Source organism: Rana temporaria, chromosome 13 (genome assembly GCF_905171775.1).
Source record: "Rana temporaria chromosome 13, aRanTem1.1, whole genome shotgun sequence".
NCBI lineage: Eukaryota > Metazoa > Chordata > Amphibia > Anura > Ranidae > Rana > Rana temporaria.
In genome coordinates, this window is record NC_053501.1 from 89375307 (window position 1) to 89396708 (window position 21402).

The following is a 21402-nucleotide window of genomic DNA, read 5'->3' on the forward strand; positions in this document are numbered from 1 at the left end:
ACTGTCCCTCTTATTCACATGTTGGAGCACACGCTACGTGGAATAATGGACAGGGCCCTTGAGGCAGAACAGAGGGAGGAAGAGGAGGACTTCCTTACCTCTCAAGGCCCCCTTTATCCAGACAGTGGTCCTGCTTGCCCGCCTAGCACACAGGAAGAGGAGGAGAAGGAGGAGGAGGAGGATTGTATCATCAGCATGGAGGTGGAGCCTAGCACTCTGCATCAGCAGCAGCAGCAGTCTTCAAGGGATCATTTACAGTCCCCAAGGAACCCATGGACTTTTACATGGCTGGGAGGAGGTGGCTGCGGATCCTGTCGTCCTGTCGTGACCCAGAGGACTGTGCCCCGAATGCCTCAGCAAACCTACGCTGCATGGCCTCCCTGATCCTGCAAAGCCTGCGTAAGGATCCTCGTGTTCGTGGTATCAAGGAGAGGGATCATTACTGGCTGGCAACTCTCCTTGATCCACGTTACAAGAGCAAGGTTGCGGACCTTATCTTGCCGTTGTAGAGGGAGCAGAAGATGAAACATCTTTGGGAGGCCTTGCAGAAAGGTCTGTGCAACGCGTTCCCAGAACCTGGGGGATTACCAAATCCTGGTCCTGGACAACGTGTTGCTGAGGCTTCGGTGAGAAGGAGCGGTGGAGAAGGTGGCCGTCTGACCGATGCGTTCAGACAATTTTTTAGTCCGCAGCCCCAAGGTATGACCGGTTCCAGCAACCATCGCCAGCGCCTGGTTTACATGGTGCGGGAGTACCTAGGGGCAAGATCAGACTTGGACACCTTCCCCACCGAAAATCCTCTGGCTTACTGGGTCTTGAGGATGGATCACTGGCCACAGCTTGCACAGTACTCAATTGAGCTACTGGCTTGTCCTGCATCCAGCGTTCTTTCAGAACGCACATTCAGTGCTGCTGGAGGCTTTGTGACTGATCACAGGGTGCGCCTCTCCACCAACTCCGTCGATCGTCTGACCTTCATAAAAATGAATCAGGCTTGGATCAACACCAGCTACCAAGCACCTGATGCTGATGTAACTGAATAATTTTTTTGAAATGTCAGATCCCTTGGAGACTGCCTATGCTGATGCTGAGTGACTGTCCTGTTATGCTGACTGAATATACTTTTCCTCCTCAATGATCTTGCTGATAGCTAGTAAGAACATTGTTGGTTCTGGGCACCGCCACCAGTGCCTAAGGCCCAATTGTTCTGCCCCTGTTTAACAGGGGCGTATATTAACAATTTTGGATGCAATACTTTGCATGTGGCTCTTTGCTGCGCTCCAATTACATTATCTGTGAGGGGTTGCAGTGATGTGGCACCGCCACTAGTGCCTAAGGCCCAGTTTTTCTGCCCCTGTTTAAGAGGGGCGTATAATAAAAAAATGTTATGCAATTTTTTGCATGTGGCTCTTTGCATGTGGCTCTTTGCTGCGCTCTAATTACAGTATCTGTGAGGAGTTGCAGTGTTGTGCCTAAGGCCCAATTTTTCTGCCCCTGTTTACCAGGGGCGTGTAATAACAATTTTTGATGCAATACTTTGCATGAGGCGCTTTGCTGCGCTCCAATTACAGTATCTGGGAGGGGTTGCAGTGTTTTTTGCACCGCCACCAGTGCCTAAGGCCCAATTTTTCTGCCCCCGTTCAACAGGGGCGTGTAATTACAATTCTTGATCTAATATTTCACAGCAGGGTATTCCAGCACCCACCAAGACTAACTGTGAGGGCTTGCAGTGTTGTGGCAAGACCAACACCTAGGTCCCAAATTTCTGCAGAGTATATACGGCAGGCCCCTACTTTCAAACATCCAAATTACAAACGACTCCTACTTGCAAACGGAAGGAGACAACAGGAAGTGAGAGGAAATCTACCCCTAGGAAGGGAAATTCTCTTCTCTAAGAGGTGTCTCCTGTCCACTGATGCTTTATCACAATCCTTGTTTCACAAAAAAAAAAAAAAAAAAATCATTTGTCATTGGGACAGAAAGTGAGGTGCAATCTTCTGAACATATGCACACAGACAGCAAAACAAATGTTACAGGGGTGATAACCCTTCTCTATGTTTTCAGAAAAGCTTAAAAAAAGATTTTATGGTTGAAGCTACACTTTGAAGAAGTATCAGTTGAAAATTACAAATAGATTCTACTTAACAAAAAACCTACAGTCCCTGTCTTGTTTGCACAAAGTTCAAAGTATATAGGGCCAAAGGGGCTTTTTAATGACCTGGGGGAGGGGGGGGCAGGGAAACCCATGCTATTTTTCTCAGTGATTTTCATCCATATTGCAGGGACCAAACATTACATTAAAGCCGCAAGCAGTCTTAAATGACTTTTTTCTTATAGTAATCTTATTTTGTGCAGGGACATGTTCCCTGGGGCAAGACCCGGGTCCCCAAACCCGTTTTCTGACAATAACTTGTATATTGGGCTTTAAAATGAGCACTTTTGAATTCGAACGTTCGAGTCCCATAGACGTCAATGGAGTTCGATACAATCGGCTCATCCCTAATCGCAACACAGGTTGTTTGGGTTCACCACATTCACAATATATGGACTTTTACTGTTTATTTGTTTAGGATTCATTGATAGTTTTTTTCTGTTTTTCTGTGATTATTTGATGATTAAAAGAAAATATAGGAGCTAATAGATTGCAAATCAATAACCAAAAAAACTACAATTAAGCGCTACGTGTTGTTATAAAGTGTAAAAAAACACCTAAAACAAGAAAAGAAACCGCTCTCTTAAATCATAAAATACATACATAGTGAATACATAGTGAATACATAGTGAATACACCATAGTGAATAAACAAATAAATCTTCATTTGAATTCTGAATAATACATAAAAATTGTGAAGTCCGTGTATAAATCCCACACGTGAATAACGTCCTCAGTGTGTATAGCAAAGGTTCATTTCCATCCACATGCAGACAGACAATGCACTCACCGAACTTAATTGACCCCAACATTTGGGCATTCTACCTCCAATTGACCAATCAAGGATTGGGAGTCGAAATTAGGCATATGGGAAAATCCAAGATGTTGTAAATGAGGTCACAGGAATGATTCCAAACCTCTGCTGTCATCCATTCAATATTTATATAGATAGCATATTCAAAGCTCCAGTTTTGCCATATAGAGAGGGAGAGGAAAGAACGCTCTCATGGTGCAGTAATTCAAATCATTAATTTAAAAATAAGGATGTAATGCACAACCAATCAAATTTTGTCCACATTTCCAACCACCTTCCAATGTCATCCCATTATGGTGAGATTTTCTGCCTCTGTCCCGGCTACTGTGTACTCCTCTATTCACTCCTAGCCTTACACTCATCATTGTCAGATAAAATCACAAGATACAATAAAATTGCACGATAACTGGTATTTATTTATGTCTGACATTAATGTGCTACATGCACTTCTAGACATTAGGTTGTCATTACACTTACCATGGAAGCCGGGTCTCTTCTCTGCATTGGGATCCCAGCATCTGATCATTAACTCTTTCGCTTCTGGCACCATTCTAACATCACGGTACTGGTCTAGGACACTCACTGCGGGTCTCTGACCCTTTGTTACACAACGCATGATTATTGCTGAAGGAATACCTAAAAAAACAGAAGAAGAGATTTATGATATTGATGTAGTGCCTGGTTACTTCTAAGAACCGGTGCTAATTCAAATTTACAGGGGGTCAGAGAGTTAGTTAGCTCTGACCAGGCTATTTGTTTGAATTTAGGTCTCTGTCTCAGCTTGGCTGTGCTGTGGGCTCATTCTTTCGCTTCTGGGGTGCTGATGCCACCCCAGGACGACAGGTGGCAGCAGTGGAGTCGAGGTTTGGGTGCTTCTCCCCAGCAGCCTATCAGGAGGGGTTTTCCTCGCTGTGCATGCTGGGGGAGGGTATTTATGGGAAAGACTCCTTTGGTCTGGGTATTCTTCCAGTGTGGCACCCACCTTTAGGGCGACCACATCACGGCGCCCCAGCAAAATGGCCTTCCTGGCCAGGGTGGGAGTGCCACGCGGTGTTCCTGGTTCCGGGACCACGTTGGTCCGGAACATTTGAGCTGTGGCTGGGCCCCAGTGATCGACTGGGTCCCTAAATTGTGGGAAGATCCCAAGCGTTGTTCCTTTGAGAGGAAGCTGTTCGGTGGGGAGTCCACCTGAGGAGAGCCAAGAGAGGCTGGCGATCCAATAGGGTCTCGACAATCCAACGGGGATCAAGGTAACCGGACACTGAAAGGCTGGACGTTGGTCACCTATCAGTCTGTAACCTAACTACAAACTACCTGAAGGAGATCCAGGCACAAAGTCTATCAAGGAGGATCATCTCCGCTATCTTAATTCTAAGGAGGGTCTGTGGCAGAGACTTTTCTCTTGAAGTTGCGAGTGATACTCTGGCTGCCAGGTCAGTGAGAGAGGCCTGTCCAGGTACACTATACCCACTCTGGCTGGAGTGGCGAAGAAAACAAAGTGTTGTTGGAAGCAGGACTGTTTCCTTATTGTTACGCCTGAGTCTGCTGTTTCTTCTCCTACTGCATCTTTACTCTTCACCACAAGTTACTGTTGCTTTCACCATACACACTTAGACAGCGAAGGAGCCACGAGGTAACATGCCACCCAAAACAAACCAGCAGCTCCTTCGGGGGTAGTGCTACATTGACAATCCCCTCAGTGCCTGCCCAAGACATGGTGCTGCCTGGGACCAAGAATGAAATGCTGCCCCCCCCCATGCTTTACCTTTGTTTAAGCTGCACTTTTCGTCCGCCAGCGGGGAGCTTTGGTGGTGCGGGTACAGCGTGACTCCCTCTCTGGTTGGGTACAGTGTGGCTCTCTGGTTGGTGCGGGTACAGCGTGGCTCTCTGGTTGGTGCAGGTACAGCGTGGCTCTCTGGTTGGTGTGGGTACAGCATGGCTCTCTGGTTGGTGTGGGTACATCGTGACTCTCTGGTTGGTGTGGGTACAGCGTGGCTTTCTGGTGGTGTGGGTACAGTGTGGCTCTCTGGTGGTGTGGGTACAGCATGGCTCTCTCTGGCTTCCCCCAGCATGAGCACAGTATTCTCTTTTTTCCTTTTGTAACCCCCTCCCTAGCAGAGTGCTTGCATGCTGGGGGCTTTAGCATGGTGTTTGCGGACACGTTGGGGTCGCCACTCTTAAGGGACTATATTTCCCATGATGCCCCCAGTCACCAGAGTCTTCTGATTGACCCTCTGCTGTGGCCAATCATGGCGAGGAAAGCAGGAAGCAAGGCGGCGGCATGGCGAATCCAATTAGAGCCGCTCTCTTTCTTCTAGCTGCAGCTGACAGAGAGGGGGAGGGGGCGATCGGGGAGATATACAGTACAGACAGCCCGCGGTTCTCTGGTAAATGGAGCAGCGGCGCTGTGACAGGGAGAGGAGAGCCGCCGGCTGTCTGTACTGTATATCTGCCCCGATCGCCCCCTTCCCCTCTCTGTCACCGGGGCCGCCACAGCCGCACAGGCAGCTCTCCTCAGACCCACACTTCCCTCACGCAGGAGATGGAAGAGGTGGGCGGACCAATTGATTGGCGCCGGAGGCTGAGCGTTGTGAATGCTGGGGCGGCCGCGGTCTCTGACATCACTGGTTGCTAGGTGACAGTTGGCAAGCAATTTTAGCAACCAGTGCAGGAGACAGCGCAACGCTGACCAGCATCTGCTCCGCTCTGCTCTCTGCTACGAGTCTCCTCTCATAGAAAAAATTATTCTTGCCGGCCGGGCTGCCGCCCCCTCCTAAATGCCGCCTGGAACCATTGGGTCCCATGGTAGGGCCGGCCCTGAACACCCTTGTATTTGTGAATGGGCACAGAACTCCTGATTAATCACATTTATATTAGAGGATCTACTATAATTTATCCACATAAATGCAACACTTTTAACATGTATGCGATTGCATGCCAGGTGTGATAGGTTGTACTGAGCCATTCTCCTCAGTGCAGCCTTACAAACCTGACATGCCATTATATATAATACATTATTATTATTATTATTATTATTATTATTATTATAATACAGGATTTATATAGAGCCGACAGTTTGTGCAGCGCTTTAGAACATTCGGGCAGACAGTACAGTTACAATACAATTCAATATAGGAGGAATCAGAGGGCCCGGCTCATTAGAGCTTTAATGAATGGCAAAACACATTGGCCCGGATTCACAGAGAGTGGCGCATAGTTATGCCAGCTCAGAATCACGTCGGAAATACTCCCTAAGATACATTGAATCACTGCCTACGACGTGAACCTAACCTACGCCCATCCCTATTCACGTACTACTACGTAAACGACGTAAAATACGACGGCTGTTCCCTGGTCCATACCTTTGCATGAGTTGCGCCTCATAGATGGGGAATAACTATACGCCGGATGTAAGCCTTACGTAAACCGCGTATCTTAATGCGCCGGGGGCAAGTACGTTCGTGAATCGGCGTATCTCACTCCTTTGCATATTCGAATCGTAAATCAATGGGAGCGCCCCTTGCGGCCAGCGTAAATATGCGCTACGACGGCGTAGGAAAGTTACGTCGGTCGTAGGAAGCCTATTTTCAGGCGTATCTAGTTCTGTGGGCACGCTCACAGATACGACGGCGCACATTTACACTTACGCGGTGTATCTCGAGATACGTTGGCGTAAGTGTTACGTGAATCCGGGCCATTCTATTTTACAGAATAAGTCCAGTTGAATGTTTATTTTAAAATTGGAGATACAACCAAACCTGTCTATCTCTCTCATCAGTTCCGTCAGAGACTCTTGAGGCGAGGAAAGATATAACAATAGATCGTCCGCATATGCGGATATCTTATGTTCCATTGATCCTATAACTATCCCTTTAATCCCCCTATTCCCTCTAATCATACACAAAAAAGGTTCCAGTACCATAGCAAATAATAATGGGGACAGTGGACACCCCTACCTAGTCCCATTCCTTATTTTGAAATAGTCTGATAGTCTACCATTAACTTTGACCCTTGCTCTGGGTTCTGCATACAATGCCATCACCCATCCCATCATTCTCTCCCTCAGGCCCATCTCCCTCAGAACTCCGACCATAAATCCCCACCCTACCCTATCAAAAGCTTTCTCAGCATCCATTGAGATCACCGCTGCCGGAGTTTGATTTGGGCCTTTATGTATCCAATGTAACACATGGAGGGCCCGTATTGTATTATCTCTGGCCTCTCATAAATCCTGTTTGATCTGGATGAATCAATTTAACAATGTGATCCTGTAGCCTCAAAGCTAGAATTTTAGATAGGAACTTAACATCGGAGTTCAGGAGGGAGATGGGCCTGTAACTGGCACAACACTGAGGGTCCTTCCCCGCTTTCGGGAGGATAGTCACATATGCCATTTAGGCCTCTGGTGGTAGTGGGTTAGAAATCTAAACCGAATTAAGGTACCTACAGAGGGGGGTCAGGATTATAGAGGCAAACTTTTTGTAATACATATTAGTGAAACCATCCGGACCTGGGCTTTTACCCTGCGCTGCTTCTAATATCACTCTCTCTAGCTCCTTTATGAAATAAATATAGAGAAATCGGTGTTGATGCCGAATCAGGTGCCCTTGGGGATGAGGAAAAAGCTGCAAAGATCCTTTCCCTTTGTGTGGCGTTCAGACTCTATATTTTATCTGGGAACACACATAGCCCCAGATGTTAAACGTTTATATGAGTTGAATTATATACCCCTGCTCTCGTCAATACTAAGAGATCTACAGAAATGGAGAAGCCATACATTGACATGGTTTGGGAGAGTAAGTGCCCTTAAAATGAGTGTAATTCCAAGGCTTATTTATGTCCTGTATGCTATCCCTATAACTCTCCCACAAATATTTTTCAAACAAATAAAGAAAGCTTTTAGGACTTTTGTTTGGGGGGGATAAACATCCTAGGTTGGCATATGATATCCTGAAAAGATCAAAGAAGGAAGGGGGGGGGGGTAGGTCTCCCAGATATGGCACTTTATTATAGAGCCATGGCCTTGGTCCGTATTATGAATTGGCGACACGATTCAAAGGGTAAAGTATGGGTATCCCTGGAGAAAACACTGGCAGGAAGGGACCTGGCGGGAGCACCCTGGGTCCCGACCGCATATAGGGGGTTATCGGAATATGTGTCACTATTAACTACAACAACATTATCCATTTGGGACAGAATGAATAAGTCAGGAAAGTTTGCTCCTCCAATATCGCCTATAACTCCTTTGGAGGGGTTCCCATGGTTCTCCCCTGGGGAAGAGAAGGGAAGCTTAGAGGGTTGGGGGGGAAATTGTGCAGGGGTGGCCCCATTTGGGGAATTGCTCTCCTTAGGAGAGCTGGTGCAAAAGCAGGGGGAGGTATCAATGATGGACTGGAAATACCGGCAGTTGACAGACCTGTTTAACAAATGGAAACACCAAATTAGATCAGTAAACTCTATGACTACTTTTGAGGAGTGGTGTGTTAACCTCTTGGAACCGGGCCATATGTTATCCCGGATGCACAAATTGGTTCAGAGTGCTCAAAATAAGACAACTCCATATTATATGCGTGAATGGGAGAGGGAGTTGGGTCTCAAATTTACAGCGGAACAATCGAAGAGGTTGATGGAAACAACACACCAGTCCTCAATAAGTTCTTATATACAAGAGATGTCTTATAAGTTTCTGACTAGATGGTACCATACACCGACCCGTCTGGCCCAGATTTATCCATCGATGGATGCCAATTGCTGGAGGGTGTGTAACCAAAGAGGTTCATTTCTCCATATATGGTGGCAGTGTCCCAAGATTATGAGATTTTGGGAGGAGATATCCCCGTGGATAAAAACATTTACATTAAGACCTATCGAGCAATCTCCATTACATTTCCTGTTTCATGGGATGCCATCATCTATAAAGTTTTATAAAAGAAGTGTCACACCACACCTGTTAAATGCAGCGAAGGCATTGATACCTAGATATTGGAAACAACCCAAAGTCCCTAATATAATGGAATGGAAAAGGGAGGTAGAGAGGATAATGGAAGCAGAGAGATGGGTACATACGGTTAAGGACCAACAGGACAAATTTAAGGATGTATGGGCAGGGTGGATATATTACTCTCCTGAAATAGGGAAGGACTAGCCTGGGGCAGGGAGGCCCGGGGGCGGGTGGAGAGGGAAGGGTGAGACTATTTTTTTTTCTCCCTCCCCCCATGGGGGCACCAGAGAGAGAAGATTTAGTATGGGAAAGAAAAGAGACTTGTGCCCCCCTTTCCTTCTCTTTCTTTTTTTCTCTCTTACTTACCGTTTTATTATAAATTCTTTTTGTATATATAAGTTCTATATAATTTTTTTTTCTTTTATTTTTTAGGGTGTTATTAAGTCCCTCTTTCTCGTGTGGCATGGGGGTCATAAGGTGATGGGATTTCAAGAGCCACTTTAAGGTTTTTCTCTCCCTCGTATCTCCCTCTACCTCTTGTAGGTGGAGGGTGGATTGGGGGGGGGGGGAAGAGAGGGAAGGGTAAGCAAGAGACATAATCGGGGGGGGGGGGCGTAATGTATGTACTTTTGTTTATATATGTATGGTCATGTTTTTTGTATTTTTCTAGTTAATTTAATTTGTTCATGTTTCCTCTTTTTTTGTGTATGTGTTGTAATTTGTTATAATAAAGAAAAGAAGCAATTATAAAAAAAAGTCCAGTTGAATGTGATAAATTACTACTAGCCAGGGCTTTTTTTCAGTGGGAACGTGAGGGAATCTATGATGCTGGCTGCTGGGGGATCTATTGTTGCTAGGGGGTGTCTTAGGTTGCTGAGGGGTCAATTGTTACTGAGGGGTCAATTGTTGCTGGGAGGGATCTACTTTTGAGGGCAGTGGTGTTTTTTTTTTGGGGGGGGGCAAGCACTCACTCATGTTTGCCGGTCTGTCTGGCACTTATCCCATCGGCGGGTGGCAGGCAGCGTGGTGCAGCAGCTACGTATGCTCGCCTCAATGGCGGCTTCCAGCTCAGTGTTACAACAGCAAATATTCACTGCGATTGTAACCCTAAATATTTTTAAAAAAAAATCCTGTTACTGTAAAGCATATTATACAGCACAGTGCTTGTCCTGTGTAATTTGGCCCCCTGTATAACCTAAAATACCTGTCTGATCCTGCCTGGTTCTGCCCTCCCCCTGTAAACTGACCATGGTTTATCATGGCTGCTGAGCCCTGACACCATGGTCAGTTTACGTGAATCCATCATCCGCAGCTCTCCTCTGTCCTCTCCTCCATCCTCTCCCCCCTCCCCTCCCTGCCTGTCAGCTCTGTGTCAGGGCCTGCCCCCTCCTGCTGCTGAAATAACAGTGTAAAGTACATGCAATCCCCTCTGTTAGAAAGCGTTCTATGCACCAGTGTCTGTGCTTTGTAAAAAATATACCCATTACTACCTTATTTCACAGTGCCGCTCAGCGCTTGTGTGACTCCTCACTGCTCTCCTCCTCTCCTACCCTCTTTCCCGGCTGACATCTCGACTCTCTCCTATTCTCTTCCCCTGCTCCCGACTGATGTCACCGGGGTATTCTCTGGCCCTCCCGCTGTAGCTGTCAGATTGGGAGAGGGAGCAGCGTGGAGTCACATGAGCGCCGAGTGGCGCTGTGAAATAAGGAAATAATGGGCATGTTTTTACAAAGCGCAGACACTAGGGCATATACAGTTTTCTAACAGAGGGGATTTCATGTACTTTACACAGTGGCTTAAAAAACACTTTAACACAAAATAATACATGGTTCTGTATTCTCTAAAAGGGGTGGTACTGGGAGGTGGGTAGGGGGTGGAACCAAGGGATGGTACTCGGAGGTGGGTAGAGGGCAGAACCAAGGGATGGTACTTGGAGGTGGATAGAGGGCGGAACCAAGGGGTAGGTAGGGGCAGGGAGGAGTTCCTGCACCTATTCTCTTAGAAAAAAAAAGCCCTGCTACTAGCCATATGAAAAACATAACAAAAGAACATGATCTACAAAAACTTACCTGGGTAAGGCTCTTCCCCTGAAAAAACTGTCCATGCTAAGATTCCAAAACTACAACACAGCAAAACAGAGCAGAGAGTCAGTGTCTGTAATATGGTAAAAACAATATAAAACAGCATACAACTCACTGATATGTCAAAATAAAACATATATTTCAAGTTGAGGAAATTATTTCTGGAACACTATGTTCATAGCAAGTTCCTTTTTCTTCAAACAAGTACTAGATTAGGAAGAAGTAGAAATGCACTACAATGTGGAAGGGTCAGTTCAGCTTCCATCAGCTATAAATTAAAGAGGAACTTCACCCCATGTCCCCGTGTTAATTTGTTTTTAGGTTTCTCCTACCTTTTATTCTGAATTCTGATACTCACTAGCTCCGCTAATACAGCTGCCACTTGGCTGCTACACGCTGGGTCCCACGACGCCATCATCTGTCATCCGGAGCCGAATACCTCTTCGGGTTTCAGGCAGCTGGCCAGCTGGCACATGCCAATGCTAGCCGCCCTTCTGAATGTTTTTTCCCCCCTCACCCCCTCAGAGCCCCCTAGAGTCCTTTAGTTCCATGCACTGCACAGAGCCCACCTCCCACCTGTCCTCCCTCTCTTTCATCCCACTGACATTAAAGGGGTGTTCCAGCCAATTTTTATGTTTTTTAAAAGTCAGCAGCTACAAAAAGTGTAGCTGCTGGCTTTTTATAAACATACACTTATCTGCTCCAGCCTTCCAGCGACGCGCCGGCCGGGGCTCCGCTCCTCTCCCCTCCTCTCCTCTCCCCTCCTCCCCGGCGTCTTCATTTCAACTGTGGGCACCCGGCCGTGACAGCTTTCGGCTTCACGGTCGGGCACCCACTGCGCATGCGCGCGTGGCGCTGCGCCGTCTGATTGGACAGAAGATCGCCTAGGATCTGTGACGTGTCCTAGGCGATCGCCTACAGGGAGGGGCTGCTGTAGGCGATTAAGCTTAATCGCCTAACCAGCCTCTCGGCGGAAGGAGGAAGTGGGACAGGAAGTCCCACTCCTCCTGAAGCCCCCACTCCCCCCCAAAAAAAATTACATGCCAAATGTGGCATGTAAGGGGGTGAGGAGTGGGATAAGCAAAAGTTCCAATTTTGGGTGGAACTCCGCTTTAATGACAATCAGGCCTCCTTAGACTGACACCTGACATTTTTTCCTCTTGGCAACACCAGTGATGCAGGGACATTTTTCCTTACAGTGACAGCACTGATGTTGAGACCCTATTCTTTTTACAATGACACCTCTGACAGAGGGACATTATTCCTTCCAGTGACACCACTGATGCAGGGACATTATTCCTTCCAGTGACACCAATGATGCAGGGCAATTATTTCTTACAGTGACAGCACTGATGAAGACCCTCTTCTTCTTCCAGATGACACCTTTGACAGAGGGACATTTTTCCTTCCAGTGACAGCACTGATGCAGGGACATTTTCCCTTTTAGTGGCACCACAGTTGCTAAGACTCTTTCCTTCCAGTGACACCACCATTGCTGAGACCCGTTTTTCTTCCAGTAATACCATTGAAGCAGGAACATTTTTCCTTCCAGTGACCCCACCAACACAGGGGCATTTTTTACTTCCTCACTGTTAACCTTATATTTGTGCACCGATTTTAAAGTTTTCAGTTCACAGCAGTGTACCACAACTACTGGTACTATTTCTGCGCCAATGTGGAACTGCTTTAAGCCCCATCCCCTCCTCCACCTGGGAAGGGGGTGACAGTTTGCTATCTCCTCCCTGAGCACTGGCTGACATTGTCCCAGCACTGGCTGCAAGTATATAAAAATAATTGTAGATAAGTGCCAGAAATATCATGTGTATTTTTGGCTATCAATTCTAAAGAACATGTTCTCAGCCCCGCCCACTTTTTTCAGAACAAAGAACACGGCCCTCCCTCTCCTTCTTTCCATAGCACTTCCTTGTGCACAGACAGAGAGCATAGAAAGTTATCAGCTGACAATGCTTCAGGCAAAACGAACAAGTATTTTTTTTTTTGTGACACTTTTGTGACAATTTTGAAAAAAATTCAATATTTTTTACTTTTTGCTATAATAAATATCCCCCAAAAACATATATAATATGTTTTTTTCTCAGTTTAGGCCGATACGTATTCTTCTACCTATTTTTGGTAAAAAAAATCGCAATAAGCATTTATCGATTGGTTTGCGCAAAATTTATAGCGTTTACAAAATAGGGGATAGTTTTATTTTTTTTTATTTTTTTACTACTAATGGCGGCGATCAGCGATTTTTTTCGTGACTGCGACATTATGGCGGACACTTCGGACAATTTTGACACATTTTTGGGACCATTGTCATTTTCACAGCAAAAAATGCATTAAATTGCATTGTTTATTGTGAAAATGACAGTTGCAGTTTGGGAGATAACCACAGGGGGCGCTGTAGGAGTTAGGGTTCACCTATTGTGTGTTTACAACTGTAGGGGGGTGTGGCTGTAGGTCTGACATCATCGATCGAGTCTCCCTATAAAAGGGATCACTCGATCAATGCAGCCGCCACAGTGAAGCACGGGGAAGCCGTGTTTACATACGGCTCTCCCCGTTCTTCAGCTCTGGGGAACGATCGCGAGGGGGCGGCTAGAAACAAATAGCCGCGCCCTCGTCCCGGATCGCTCCTGAAGCCACGGGAACCGCAGCATGTACGGGGGGGGGGTCCCGATCGGACCCCCGACCCACGTCTAGGCAGGGACGTACAGGTACGCCAATGTGCCTGTCCGTGCCATTCTGCCGACATAAATGTACATGCGGCGGTCCGGTAGTGGTTAATCCAGATAAACAGTTTTTCCAGTTTTGCCATCAATTGGTAAAATCCAAGTTGGGACCTAGAGCCAGGAGATTTTGTAGAGATTTGGAAGGGATGAAATCTCCAGTCCTGGGTCCGGGTTTTGTGAACAATCAGCACACTGATTGTATAGATGTGTGCAGGGCTTTTTTTTATAGAGACCTGACCATGGTTCTAAGCTCCACCCCGGCAGACAGAGGAGGTCTCTATCCAGGAGTACAGAAAGAGAGGTACTGAGTGGTACAAGACTAAGCATGGGTGCTCAACCTGTGGCTCTCCAGCTGTTTCAGAACTACAATTCCCATGAGGCATTGCAAGCTACTGACTGTTACAAGCATGACTCCCAAAGGCAGAGGCATGATGGGACTTGAAGTTCTGCAACAGCTGGAGAGCCACAGGTTGAGCACCCATGGGCCAGAGGCTTAATGTTGTTTGTTCTTTGGATGGAAAATAAATGCTAAAAAAAACCTGCAAGGGAAATTTGTTTGATTTCTGGATCTGAGTTGAACTTTATTTTAAATCAGATGGGCAATAAAAGCCCTTAAAAATAATTCAGTGAGTGGTGAATGTCCTTAATGCCCTACCACTTGAAGCTAGTTCTCACACTCTGGGGATGATTTCCTAAAACTGGGGTGCAGCTGTACATGGTCAATCAACTTCTAACTTAAACTTGTTCAATTGTGCTTTGACAAATAAATCTGGAAGCTGATTGGTTTTTATGCAGAGCAGCACCAGATTTTGCACTCTCCAGTTTTTGTAAATCAACCCCTAGATATTTACATGGAGCAGTCACTATTATTAATTATGTACGCAGATTTTAAATACGATAATGCAATTCATAAATCCATGGCTATTTTTTTCTTACCTGTATACATCATATGATTTTGAAGGCTGATAGTTAATGTCATTTAGAGCTTCAGGTGGCATGTAGGACAATGTCCCTGCAAATGATGGCACTGAAGAAATAGTAGCCCCTACAATCTTAGACAACCCAAAATCGGTGATCTGTTAAAGAAGAATTATAAATAAGTGTATATGAGTTGTCAAATACTGGCATAAAAGATTTTCCAGATGGTTTCATATTTAAACATGGTGGTGGTGGGACATATTGTAAATTGTCCTTACTTTTTCCATTCTAAAATAGCAGTAAAATGTTTTCCCGATACACCTCATAATTCAGTTTTTGTTAAGGGTACCTGCTTGGTCACCTATATTCTACTTACCTCAGATAAGCTGATGACATCCTCCGCCTGCTGTGGCCTCACTCAATGTACTGTAAATATGCAGCATATTCTCCATAGGACTTACACTGTGGGCCACCAGTTCAGTGAAGTGGACTAGAGAAGTCCAAGCTGAAGAAGGCCACAACAGATAGAGAAGGTTATGGGCTAATTTAAAGTAAACGGAAGGGGGTATGTATCCAAAGAGAGAGATGTAATTTTGCCCCTGTACAAATCAATATTAAGACCTTGTCTGGAATATGCAGTTCAGTTTTGGGCTCCAGTTCTCAAAAAGGAGATCAGGGAACTGGAGAAAGTGCAGATAAGGGCAACCAAACTGATAAGAGGCATGGAGGAGCTCAGCTATGAGGAAAGATTAGAGGAACTGAATTTATTCTCACTTGAGAAGAGGGGATTAAGGGAAATATGATCAACATGTACAACTATATAAGGGGTCCATATAGTAAACTTGTTGTTGAGCTATGCACTTTAACCGGAAAGAAAAAAATTGCGCTAACCGAACAAAATGTGTAAATAAGAGGCAGCAATGGCGTGACCTAACACAAGATAATAGAAAAAGAAGAAAAATTGCGCCAGCCAAATAGTATAACAATCAAGTCCTTTGTGAATCCACAAATGAATTATCAATAATAAAGTCCAAAAGGTGTACACTGAAAATCTTGAACAGACAACACCCGGTGCACTGATGATAAAGTGATCCACCACCACATGGACTGAGGCTTACCAGAAATGAAACAAATAACAGCGTTATTTATTAGTCCCAGCAGGATATCCAGAGAGTGTAGCCACAAGACAGGATAAAATCGGATGTGCAGCATAGATCATACAGCCATATATCCACGGAGGGATGCAAAAGACTTGGCACAGACAGATCCTCTTAGGCCATTCCGGGAGCCCAGCAACATGTTATGTAGGAAGAGAACTGCACATAGTGTAATACGTCCAAAAGAATGCTTTATTTAAAAAGTAAAAACCTACTTACAGCAGTTAAGCGTAATACAGGCGTGTAAAAACAAATGCCGGCCGGCATAGACAGGAGCCCTTCCTCCTTGCGAGAACGCCGTGACGTCACTGCACACCGTTGACCCAGACGCGTTTCGTCATAGATTGACGTTTTCAATGGGGTTGGGCTCTGCAGTGATCCACCGCTTTAAATAACCAGGCCTCGCTTTGACCGCCAGGAACCGGAAATAGCAAAAACGCCATTTTGAAAGTGGGAAACTGTATGGTAACTATATGCGAAACCAAAAGTCCCTAAAGGCTGAAGACAGGGAGATATCTGCCCTAGCGGGACATAGATATAAAAACGTTATGTGTTAAAGAAAGTGTTTTATACAAAAAATGTGTATATACTTATAAGTATATTTTATATAAGAAACGAAGCCAAAAACGTGTAAAAAGTGTCCATGACAGACAAAGGCAAACTGTCCCCCTCCTGGATATATCCAATTCATGCAGGAGTAGATGCACGACTGTGTTTGAGTCCACTGTCACAAGGAAGGAACATCTCATAAAGCCCTTTATTACCTGCGAGTTGTGTATCTATTACAATGTCCATGCGGCCTACAGTATGTGGGCCGTACCAAGCGACCACTACGTGTCCGACTGAACGAACACATCACCAATATTATTACGGGTTTTGAGAACCATTCGGTGTCCAAACACTACCTTTTAAAGCATAAAAAAGATCCATCAAATACGTTATTCTTAGGTATTGATAAATTCAAGCCTAATTGGAGGGGTAGCTCCCTGGTAAGGGAAATATCCAGGCTAGAAATGGCCTGGATACACCGCCTCAAATGCTACACACCCCATGGTCTCAATATAGACACCGATGTTAATGCGTTCATAAATATCGCTTGATGCTTTTTTAAGGTTTATGGTGTATAATATTGGTTTATTAGGCCCTTTATGTACAATGTGGTCTTTTATATTAGCCTCATTTTGATCTCACCAGGATGGGACTATTTTTCTTGTTTTCTTACAAAATTTGGATAATTTTTGGCAACATTTTTAATCACTATATGTTTTTTCATAATTTTTATATTTTTAATATTTTTTATATATATTATTATTTTTATACACTGTAAAATTTATTTTTATATGGAAACGGGGGTTGATCTGATCATGTTTCCAATATCAATAATCTATGAATTTTTACATTATTTCACATTATTACACTTTTCACATAATTGTATTAACTCAAGATGCAATTTATAGTCTTTATAAGGCTTAGCATTTGAGTTTAATTGTGGAACTTAGTTGTTAACACTGATGTATTAGGTAATACTCACGTAATTAATTAATATTAGCATGCAGTTTCTTCTCTATCCAGGAGGGGGACAGTTTGCCTTTGTCTGTCACGGACACTTTTTACACGTTTTTGGCTTTGTTTCTTATATAAAATATACTTATAAGTATATACACATTTTTTGTATAGAACACTTTCTTTAACACATAACGTTTTTATATCTATGTCCCGCTAGGGCAGATATCTCCCTGTCTTCAGCCTTTAGGGACTTTTGGTCTCGCATATAGTTACCATACAGTTTTCCACTTTCAAAATGGCGTTTTTGCTATTTCCGGTTCCTGGCGGTCAAAGCGAGGCCTGGTTATTTAAAGCGGTGGATCACTGCAGAGCCCAACCCCATTGAAAACGTCAATCTATGACGAAACGCGTCTGGATCAACGGCATGCAGTGACGTCACCTCGTTCTCACGAGGAGGAAGGGCTCCTGTCTATGCCGGCCGGCATTTGTTTTTACACGCCTGTATTACGCTTAACTGCTGTAAGTAGGTTTTTACTTTTTAAATAAAGCATTCTTTTGGACGTATTACACTATGTGCAGTTCTCTTCCTACATAACATGTGGCTGGGCTCCCGGAATGGCCTAAGAGGATCTGTCTGTGCCAAGTCTTTTGCATCCCTCCGTGGATATATGGCTGTATGATCTATGCTGCACATCCGATTTTATCCTGTCGTGTGGCTACACTCTCTGGATATCCTGCTGGGACTAATAAATAATAGACATGTGCACAGCAAAAATTTTCGTTTATTTCTGTTTCGTTTCTGTTCGTTTATCGTGATTCGTAACGAGTCGTAATTTCGTAAGACGTTAGTTATCGTATTCGTACTCTTTAGTATTTTCGTAACACTCTTTTTTCCGTTTCCGTTTTTTTCTGTTAGTTTATTTTTCGTTGAATCGAGATTCGTATTTTCGTTATATTTTGTATTCTGCCGCGTTCGTATTTTTAAAATGATTTTATTCGTTCCTTCGTTTTTACGTTAGTTTAATTTTCGTTGTTTTGTTATTCGTATTTACATTATATTTTCCATCATGCCGCATTCGTATTTTCGTAAAGAAATATTATCATATTTTCATGTCTAATTTCCTTTGATTGTAAAAACGTACTTTTGTAGATTTTATTGCATTCGTAATTCTGTTCGAATACATTTGACGTTTATTCGACACACTACTCGTCGTAATTTTGTAATTCGGATTTTACTGTGATTGACTTGACTGTCTTAGTTAGCACACACACCCTGTCTAGAATGAAGTCTGACGTAGAAGAAAACTAAAATATGTCAGATATTACAAATACAAATCTAGAAATTAGATGCACTGCAGTCTAACACAGAAAAAGACACAATGAGCCAGGAGGTAATGAGAAAGAAGCTCATTGGGGGAAGGAACAAACCTCTTCAGAGGAAAGGGACAGCGCTCAGTGGCTATTGGTCAATGTCCAGAAATATTTCAGTACTAACGAAAGCTAATTTACATTATTTTGTATTTTCGTTGTTTTCATTTCAGTTTTCCGAAGATCCGTAATTTATTTTTCGTTAGTTTTGATTTTCGTTTTTTAGTCTTTGTTCGGCATTTCGTTTTCTTTTCAGTCTTCGAATATTAGTAAGTTTGCATTTTCGTTCATTTTGTTTTTCGTAATTATTTTTTTTTTGGGTTCGGTATTTTCGTTGTTTCTATGTTTTCGTTTCTTTCTTCTTTCGTATCTTCGTTGTTTTCCATATTCGTTATTTTGAAAATATCGTTATTCGTTATTAATTGCGCTAAACCATTCATTCATTCGTATGTTAACGAATCAACTAAAATAACGAAAAATGACGGAAAACGTATTCGTAACTTAAAAAATTGCACATGCCTAATAAATAACGCTGTTATTTGTTTCATTTCTGGTAAGCCATCAGTGCACCGGGTGTTGTCTGTTCAAGATTTTCAGTGTACACCTTTTGGACTTTATTATTGATAATTCATTTGTGGATTCACAAAGGACTTGATTGTTATATTATTTGTCTGGCGCAATTTTTCTTCTTTTTCTATGCACTTTAACTATATACGGCCGTTGTGTGGTTCAAAATCTCTGCTATACAGTAATTAGTGCATATGTATAGCACTGATCGTAGTATAAATGTGAATGGTGCCAAAAATGTGTCAAAAGCGTCGGATGTGTCTGCCATAATGTCACAGTTTCAATAAAGATTGCAGATTGCCGCCATTACTAGTAAAAAAAAATAAAAAAAAATAATTCTGTCCCCTATTTTGTAGGCGATATAACTTTTGCACAAACCAGTCGCTTATTGCAATTTTTTTTTACCAAAAATATGTAGAAGAATACGTATCAGCCTAGACTGAGAAAACATTTTTTATTTTTTTAAATTGGGCTATTTATTATAGCAACAAGTAAAAAATATAATTTTTTTTTTCAAAATTGTCGCTCTTTTTTTGTTTACAGCGCAAAAAATAAAAACTGCAGAGGTGATCAAATACCACCAAAAGAAAGCTCTATTTGTGGGAAAAAAAGGACGTCAATTTTGTTTGGGAGCCACGTTGCACGCTCGCACAATTGTCAGTTAAAGCGACGCAGTGCGGAAGCTGAAATTTCACCTGGGCAGGAGGGGGGTATATGTGCCCAGTAAGCAAGTGGTTAAGGTCATCACAGAGGACAAGGAGGCACTCTTTACATCTAGAGGAAAAGAGATTTAGGCCGAGATTCACAGAGAGCGGGCGCACATTACGCTGCCGTAGCTCAAACAATGTACGCTACGCCAACGCAGGGCAGAGAGGCAAGCATGGAATTCACCAAGCCAGTGCTCCCAACGTTGCGCTGGGTTTTGAAGGTGTACGCCGGCGTAGGTGGAAGTGGGCGTGAGCCATGCAAATGAGGCGTGACCCCATGCAAATGATGGGCCGAGCGCCAGACAGATACATATCACGAACTGCGCATGAGCCGAGACGTGTATGCATCCCCCTGCGCATGCTCACAACTACGTCGGAACAACTGCCTAAACTACGCCGGATCACTGCGTACGGCGTGAACGTAACCTACGCCCAGCCAGACATGTCCAACGTAAAATACGCCGGCTTGTGTTCCCTGGTGCAGACCTTTGCATGTCTGCTGCTGTGTTACACCTCCTTTATGGGGAATAACTTTACGCCGGACGTAAAACTTACGCGCACTGCGCGTATGTTCGCAAATCGCCGTATTTCACTCATTTGCATATTTGAATGGCTAATCAATGTGAGCGCCACCATGCGTCCAGCCTAAATGTGCTCCCACCCTACGCCGGCGTAGGCAAGTTACATCGGCGGGATGAAGCCTGTTTTTAGGCGCATCTTAGTTTGAGGGTCCGGCGCACAGATACGACGGCGCACATTTGCACTTACGTTGGCGTATCATTTTTATAGGTCGGCGTAAGTGCTTTGTGAATCTGGGCCTTAATCTCCAAATACGGAAAGGTGGTTCTGGCCAGCTCAGTAGATTGTTTTAAAAAGGGCCTGGATTCTTTCCTAAATGTACATCATATACAGCAACTGGATAAAGTTGTAAAGTTGATCCGGGGAACATCCGATTGCCTCTCGGGGGATCAGGAATGAATATTTTCCTAACTATGTATGGATAGAGAGAGCAAGGGGGGCATTTGGGAAGGATAAGTGTAAAACCCACATCCTTGAATACAGTGGACACATACATAATTGTCAATATAGTCATGCAGTCTCCAACAGCAAATCTTGGTAGCAGAATTGCTCACAACTCAGTGGCTTGTTGGAAAGATGGCATCTGATGAACCAATCATTGAAACAAATTTCTGCCCTAAAAGAGCTGGTAGTAAAAACTGATTGCTGTTCTCAAACCACAGACCACAACCTAACTCATGATCTGTCGAAAGAACTAGATTGTACCTTGTTATCCAGATTTGATCACTTAATATTGGTGTCAAACTAACTGATGCTTGTGTGGCTAAATGGAAGCAAATCCCACTGGCTGTGTTCCAGTATCTAGCAGAAAACCTTCCAGAAAGAGAAAATGCTGCCATGGCAGCACACAGTGGGTCAACTTCATATTAATAATCTTG

The 21402-nt window shown here is 44.1% G+C and overlaps 1 protein-coding gene across 3 annotated transcripts in view; it reads right to left on the bottom strand.

Moving 5' to 3' along the window:
* Nucleotides 1-21402, bottom strand: part of LOC120921148 (receptor-interacting serine/threonine-protein kinase 3-like) — a 59415-nt gene that overhangs the window by 22238 nt on the left and 15775 nt on the right. For all 3 annotated transcript variants that reach the window (XM_040333839.1, XM_040333840.1, XM_040333841.1), the window contains 3 exons: nucleotides 14659-14798; nucleotides 10976-11025; nucleotides 3443-3601 (listed from right to left, as the gene is read on the bottom strand). In XM_040333839.1, the coding sequence (XP_040189773.1) occupies nucleotides 3443-3601; nucleotides 10976-11025; nucleotides 14659-14798 (349 nt within the window). The remainder of the gene's footprint in view (nucleotides 1-3442; nucleotides 3602-10975; nucleotides 11026-14658; nucleotides 14799-21402) is intronic.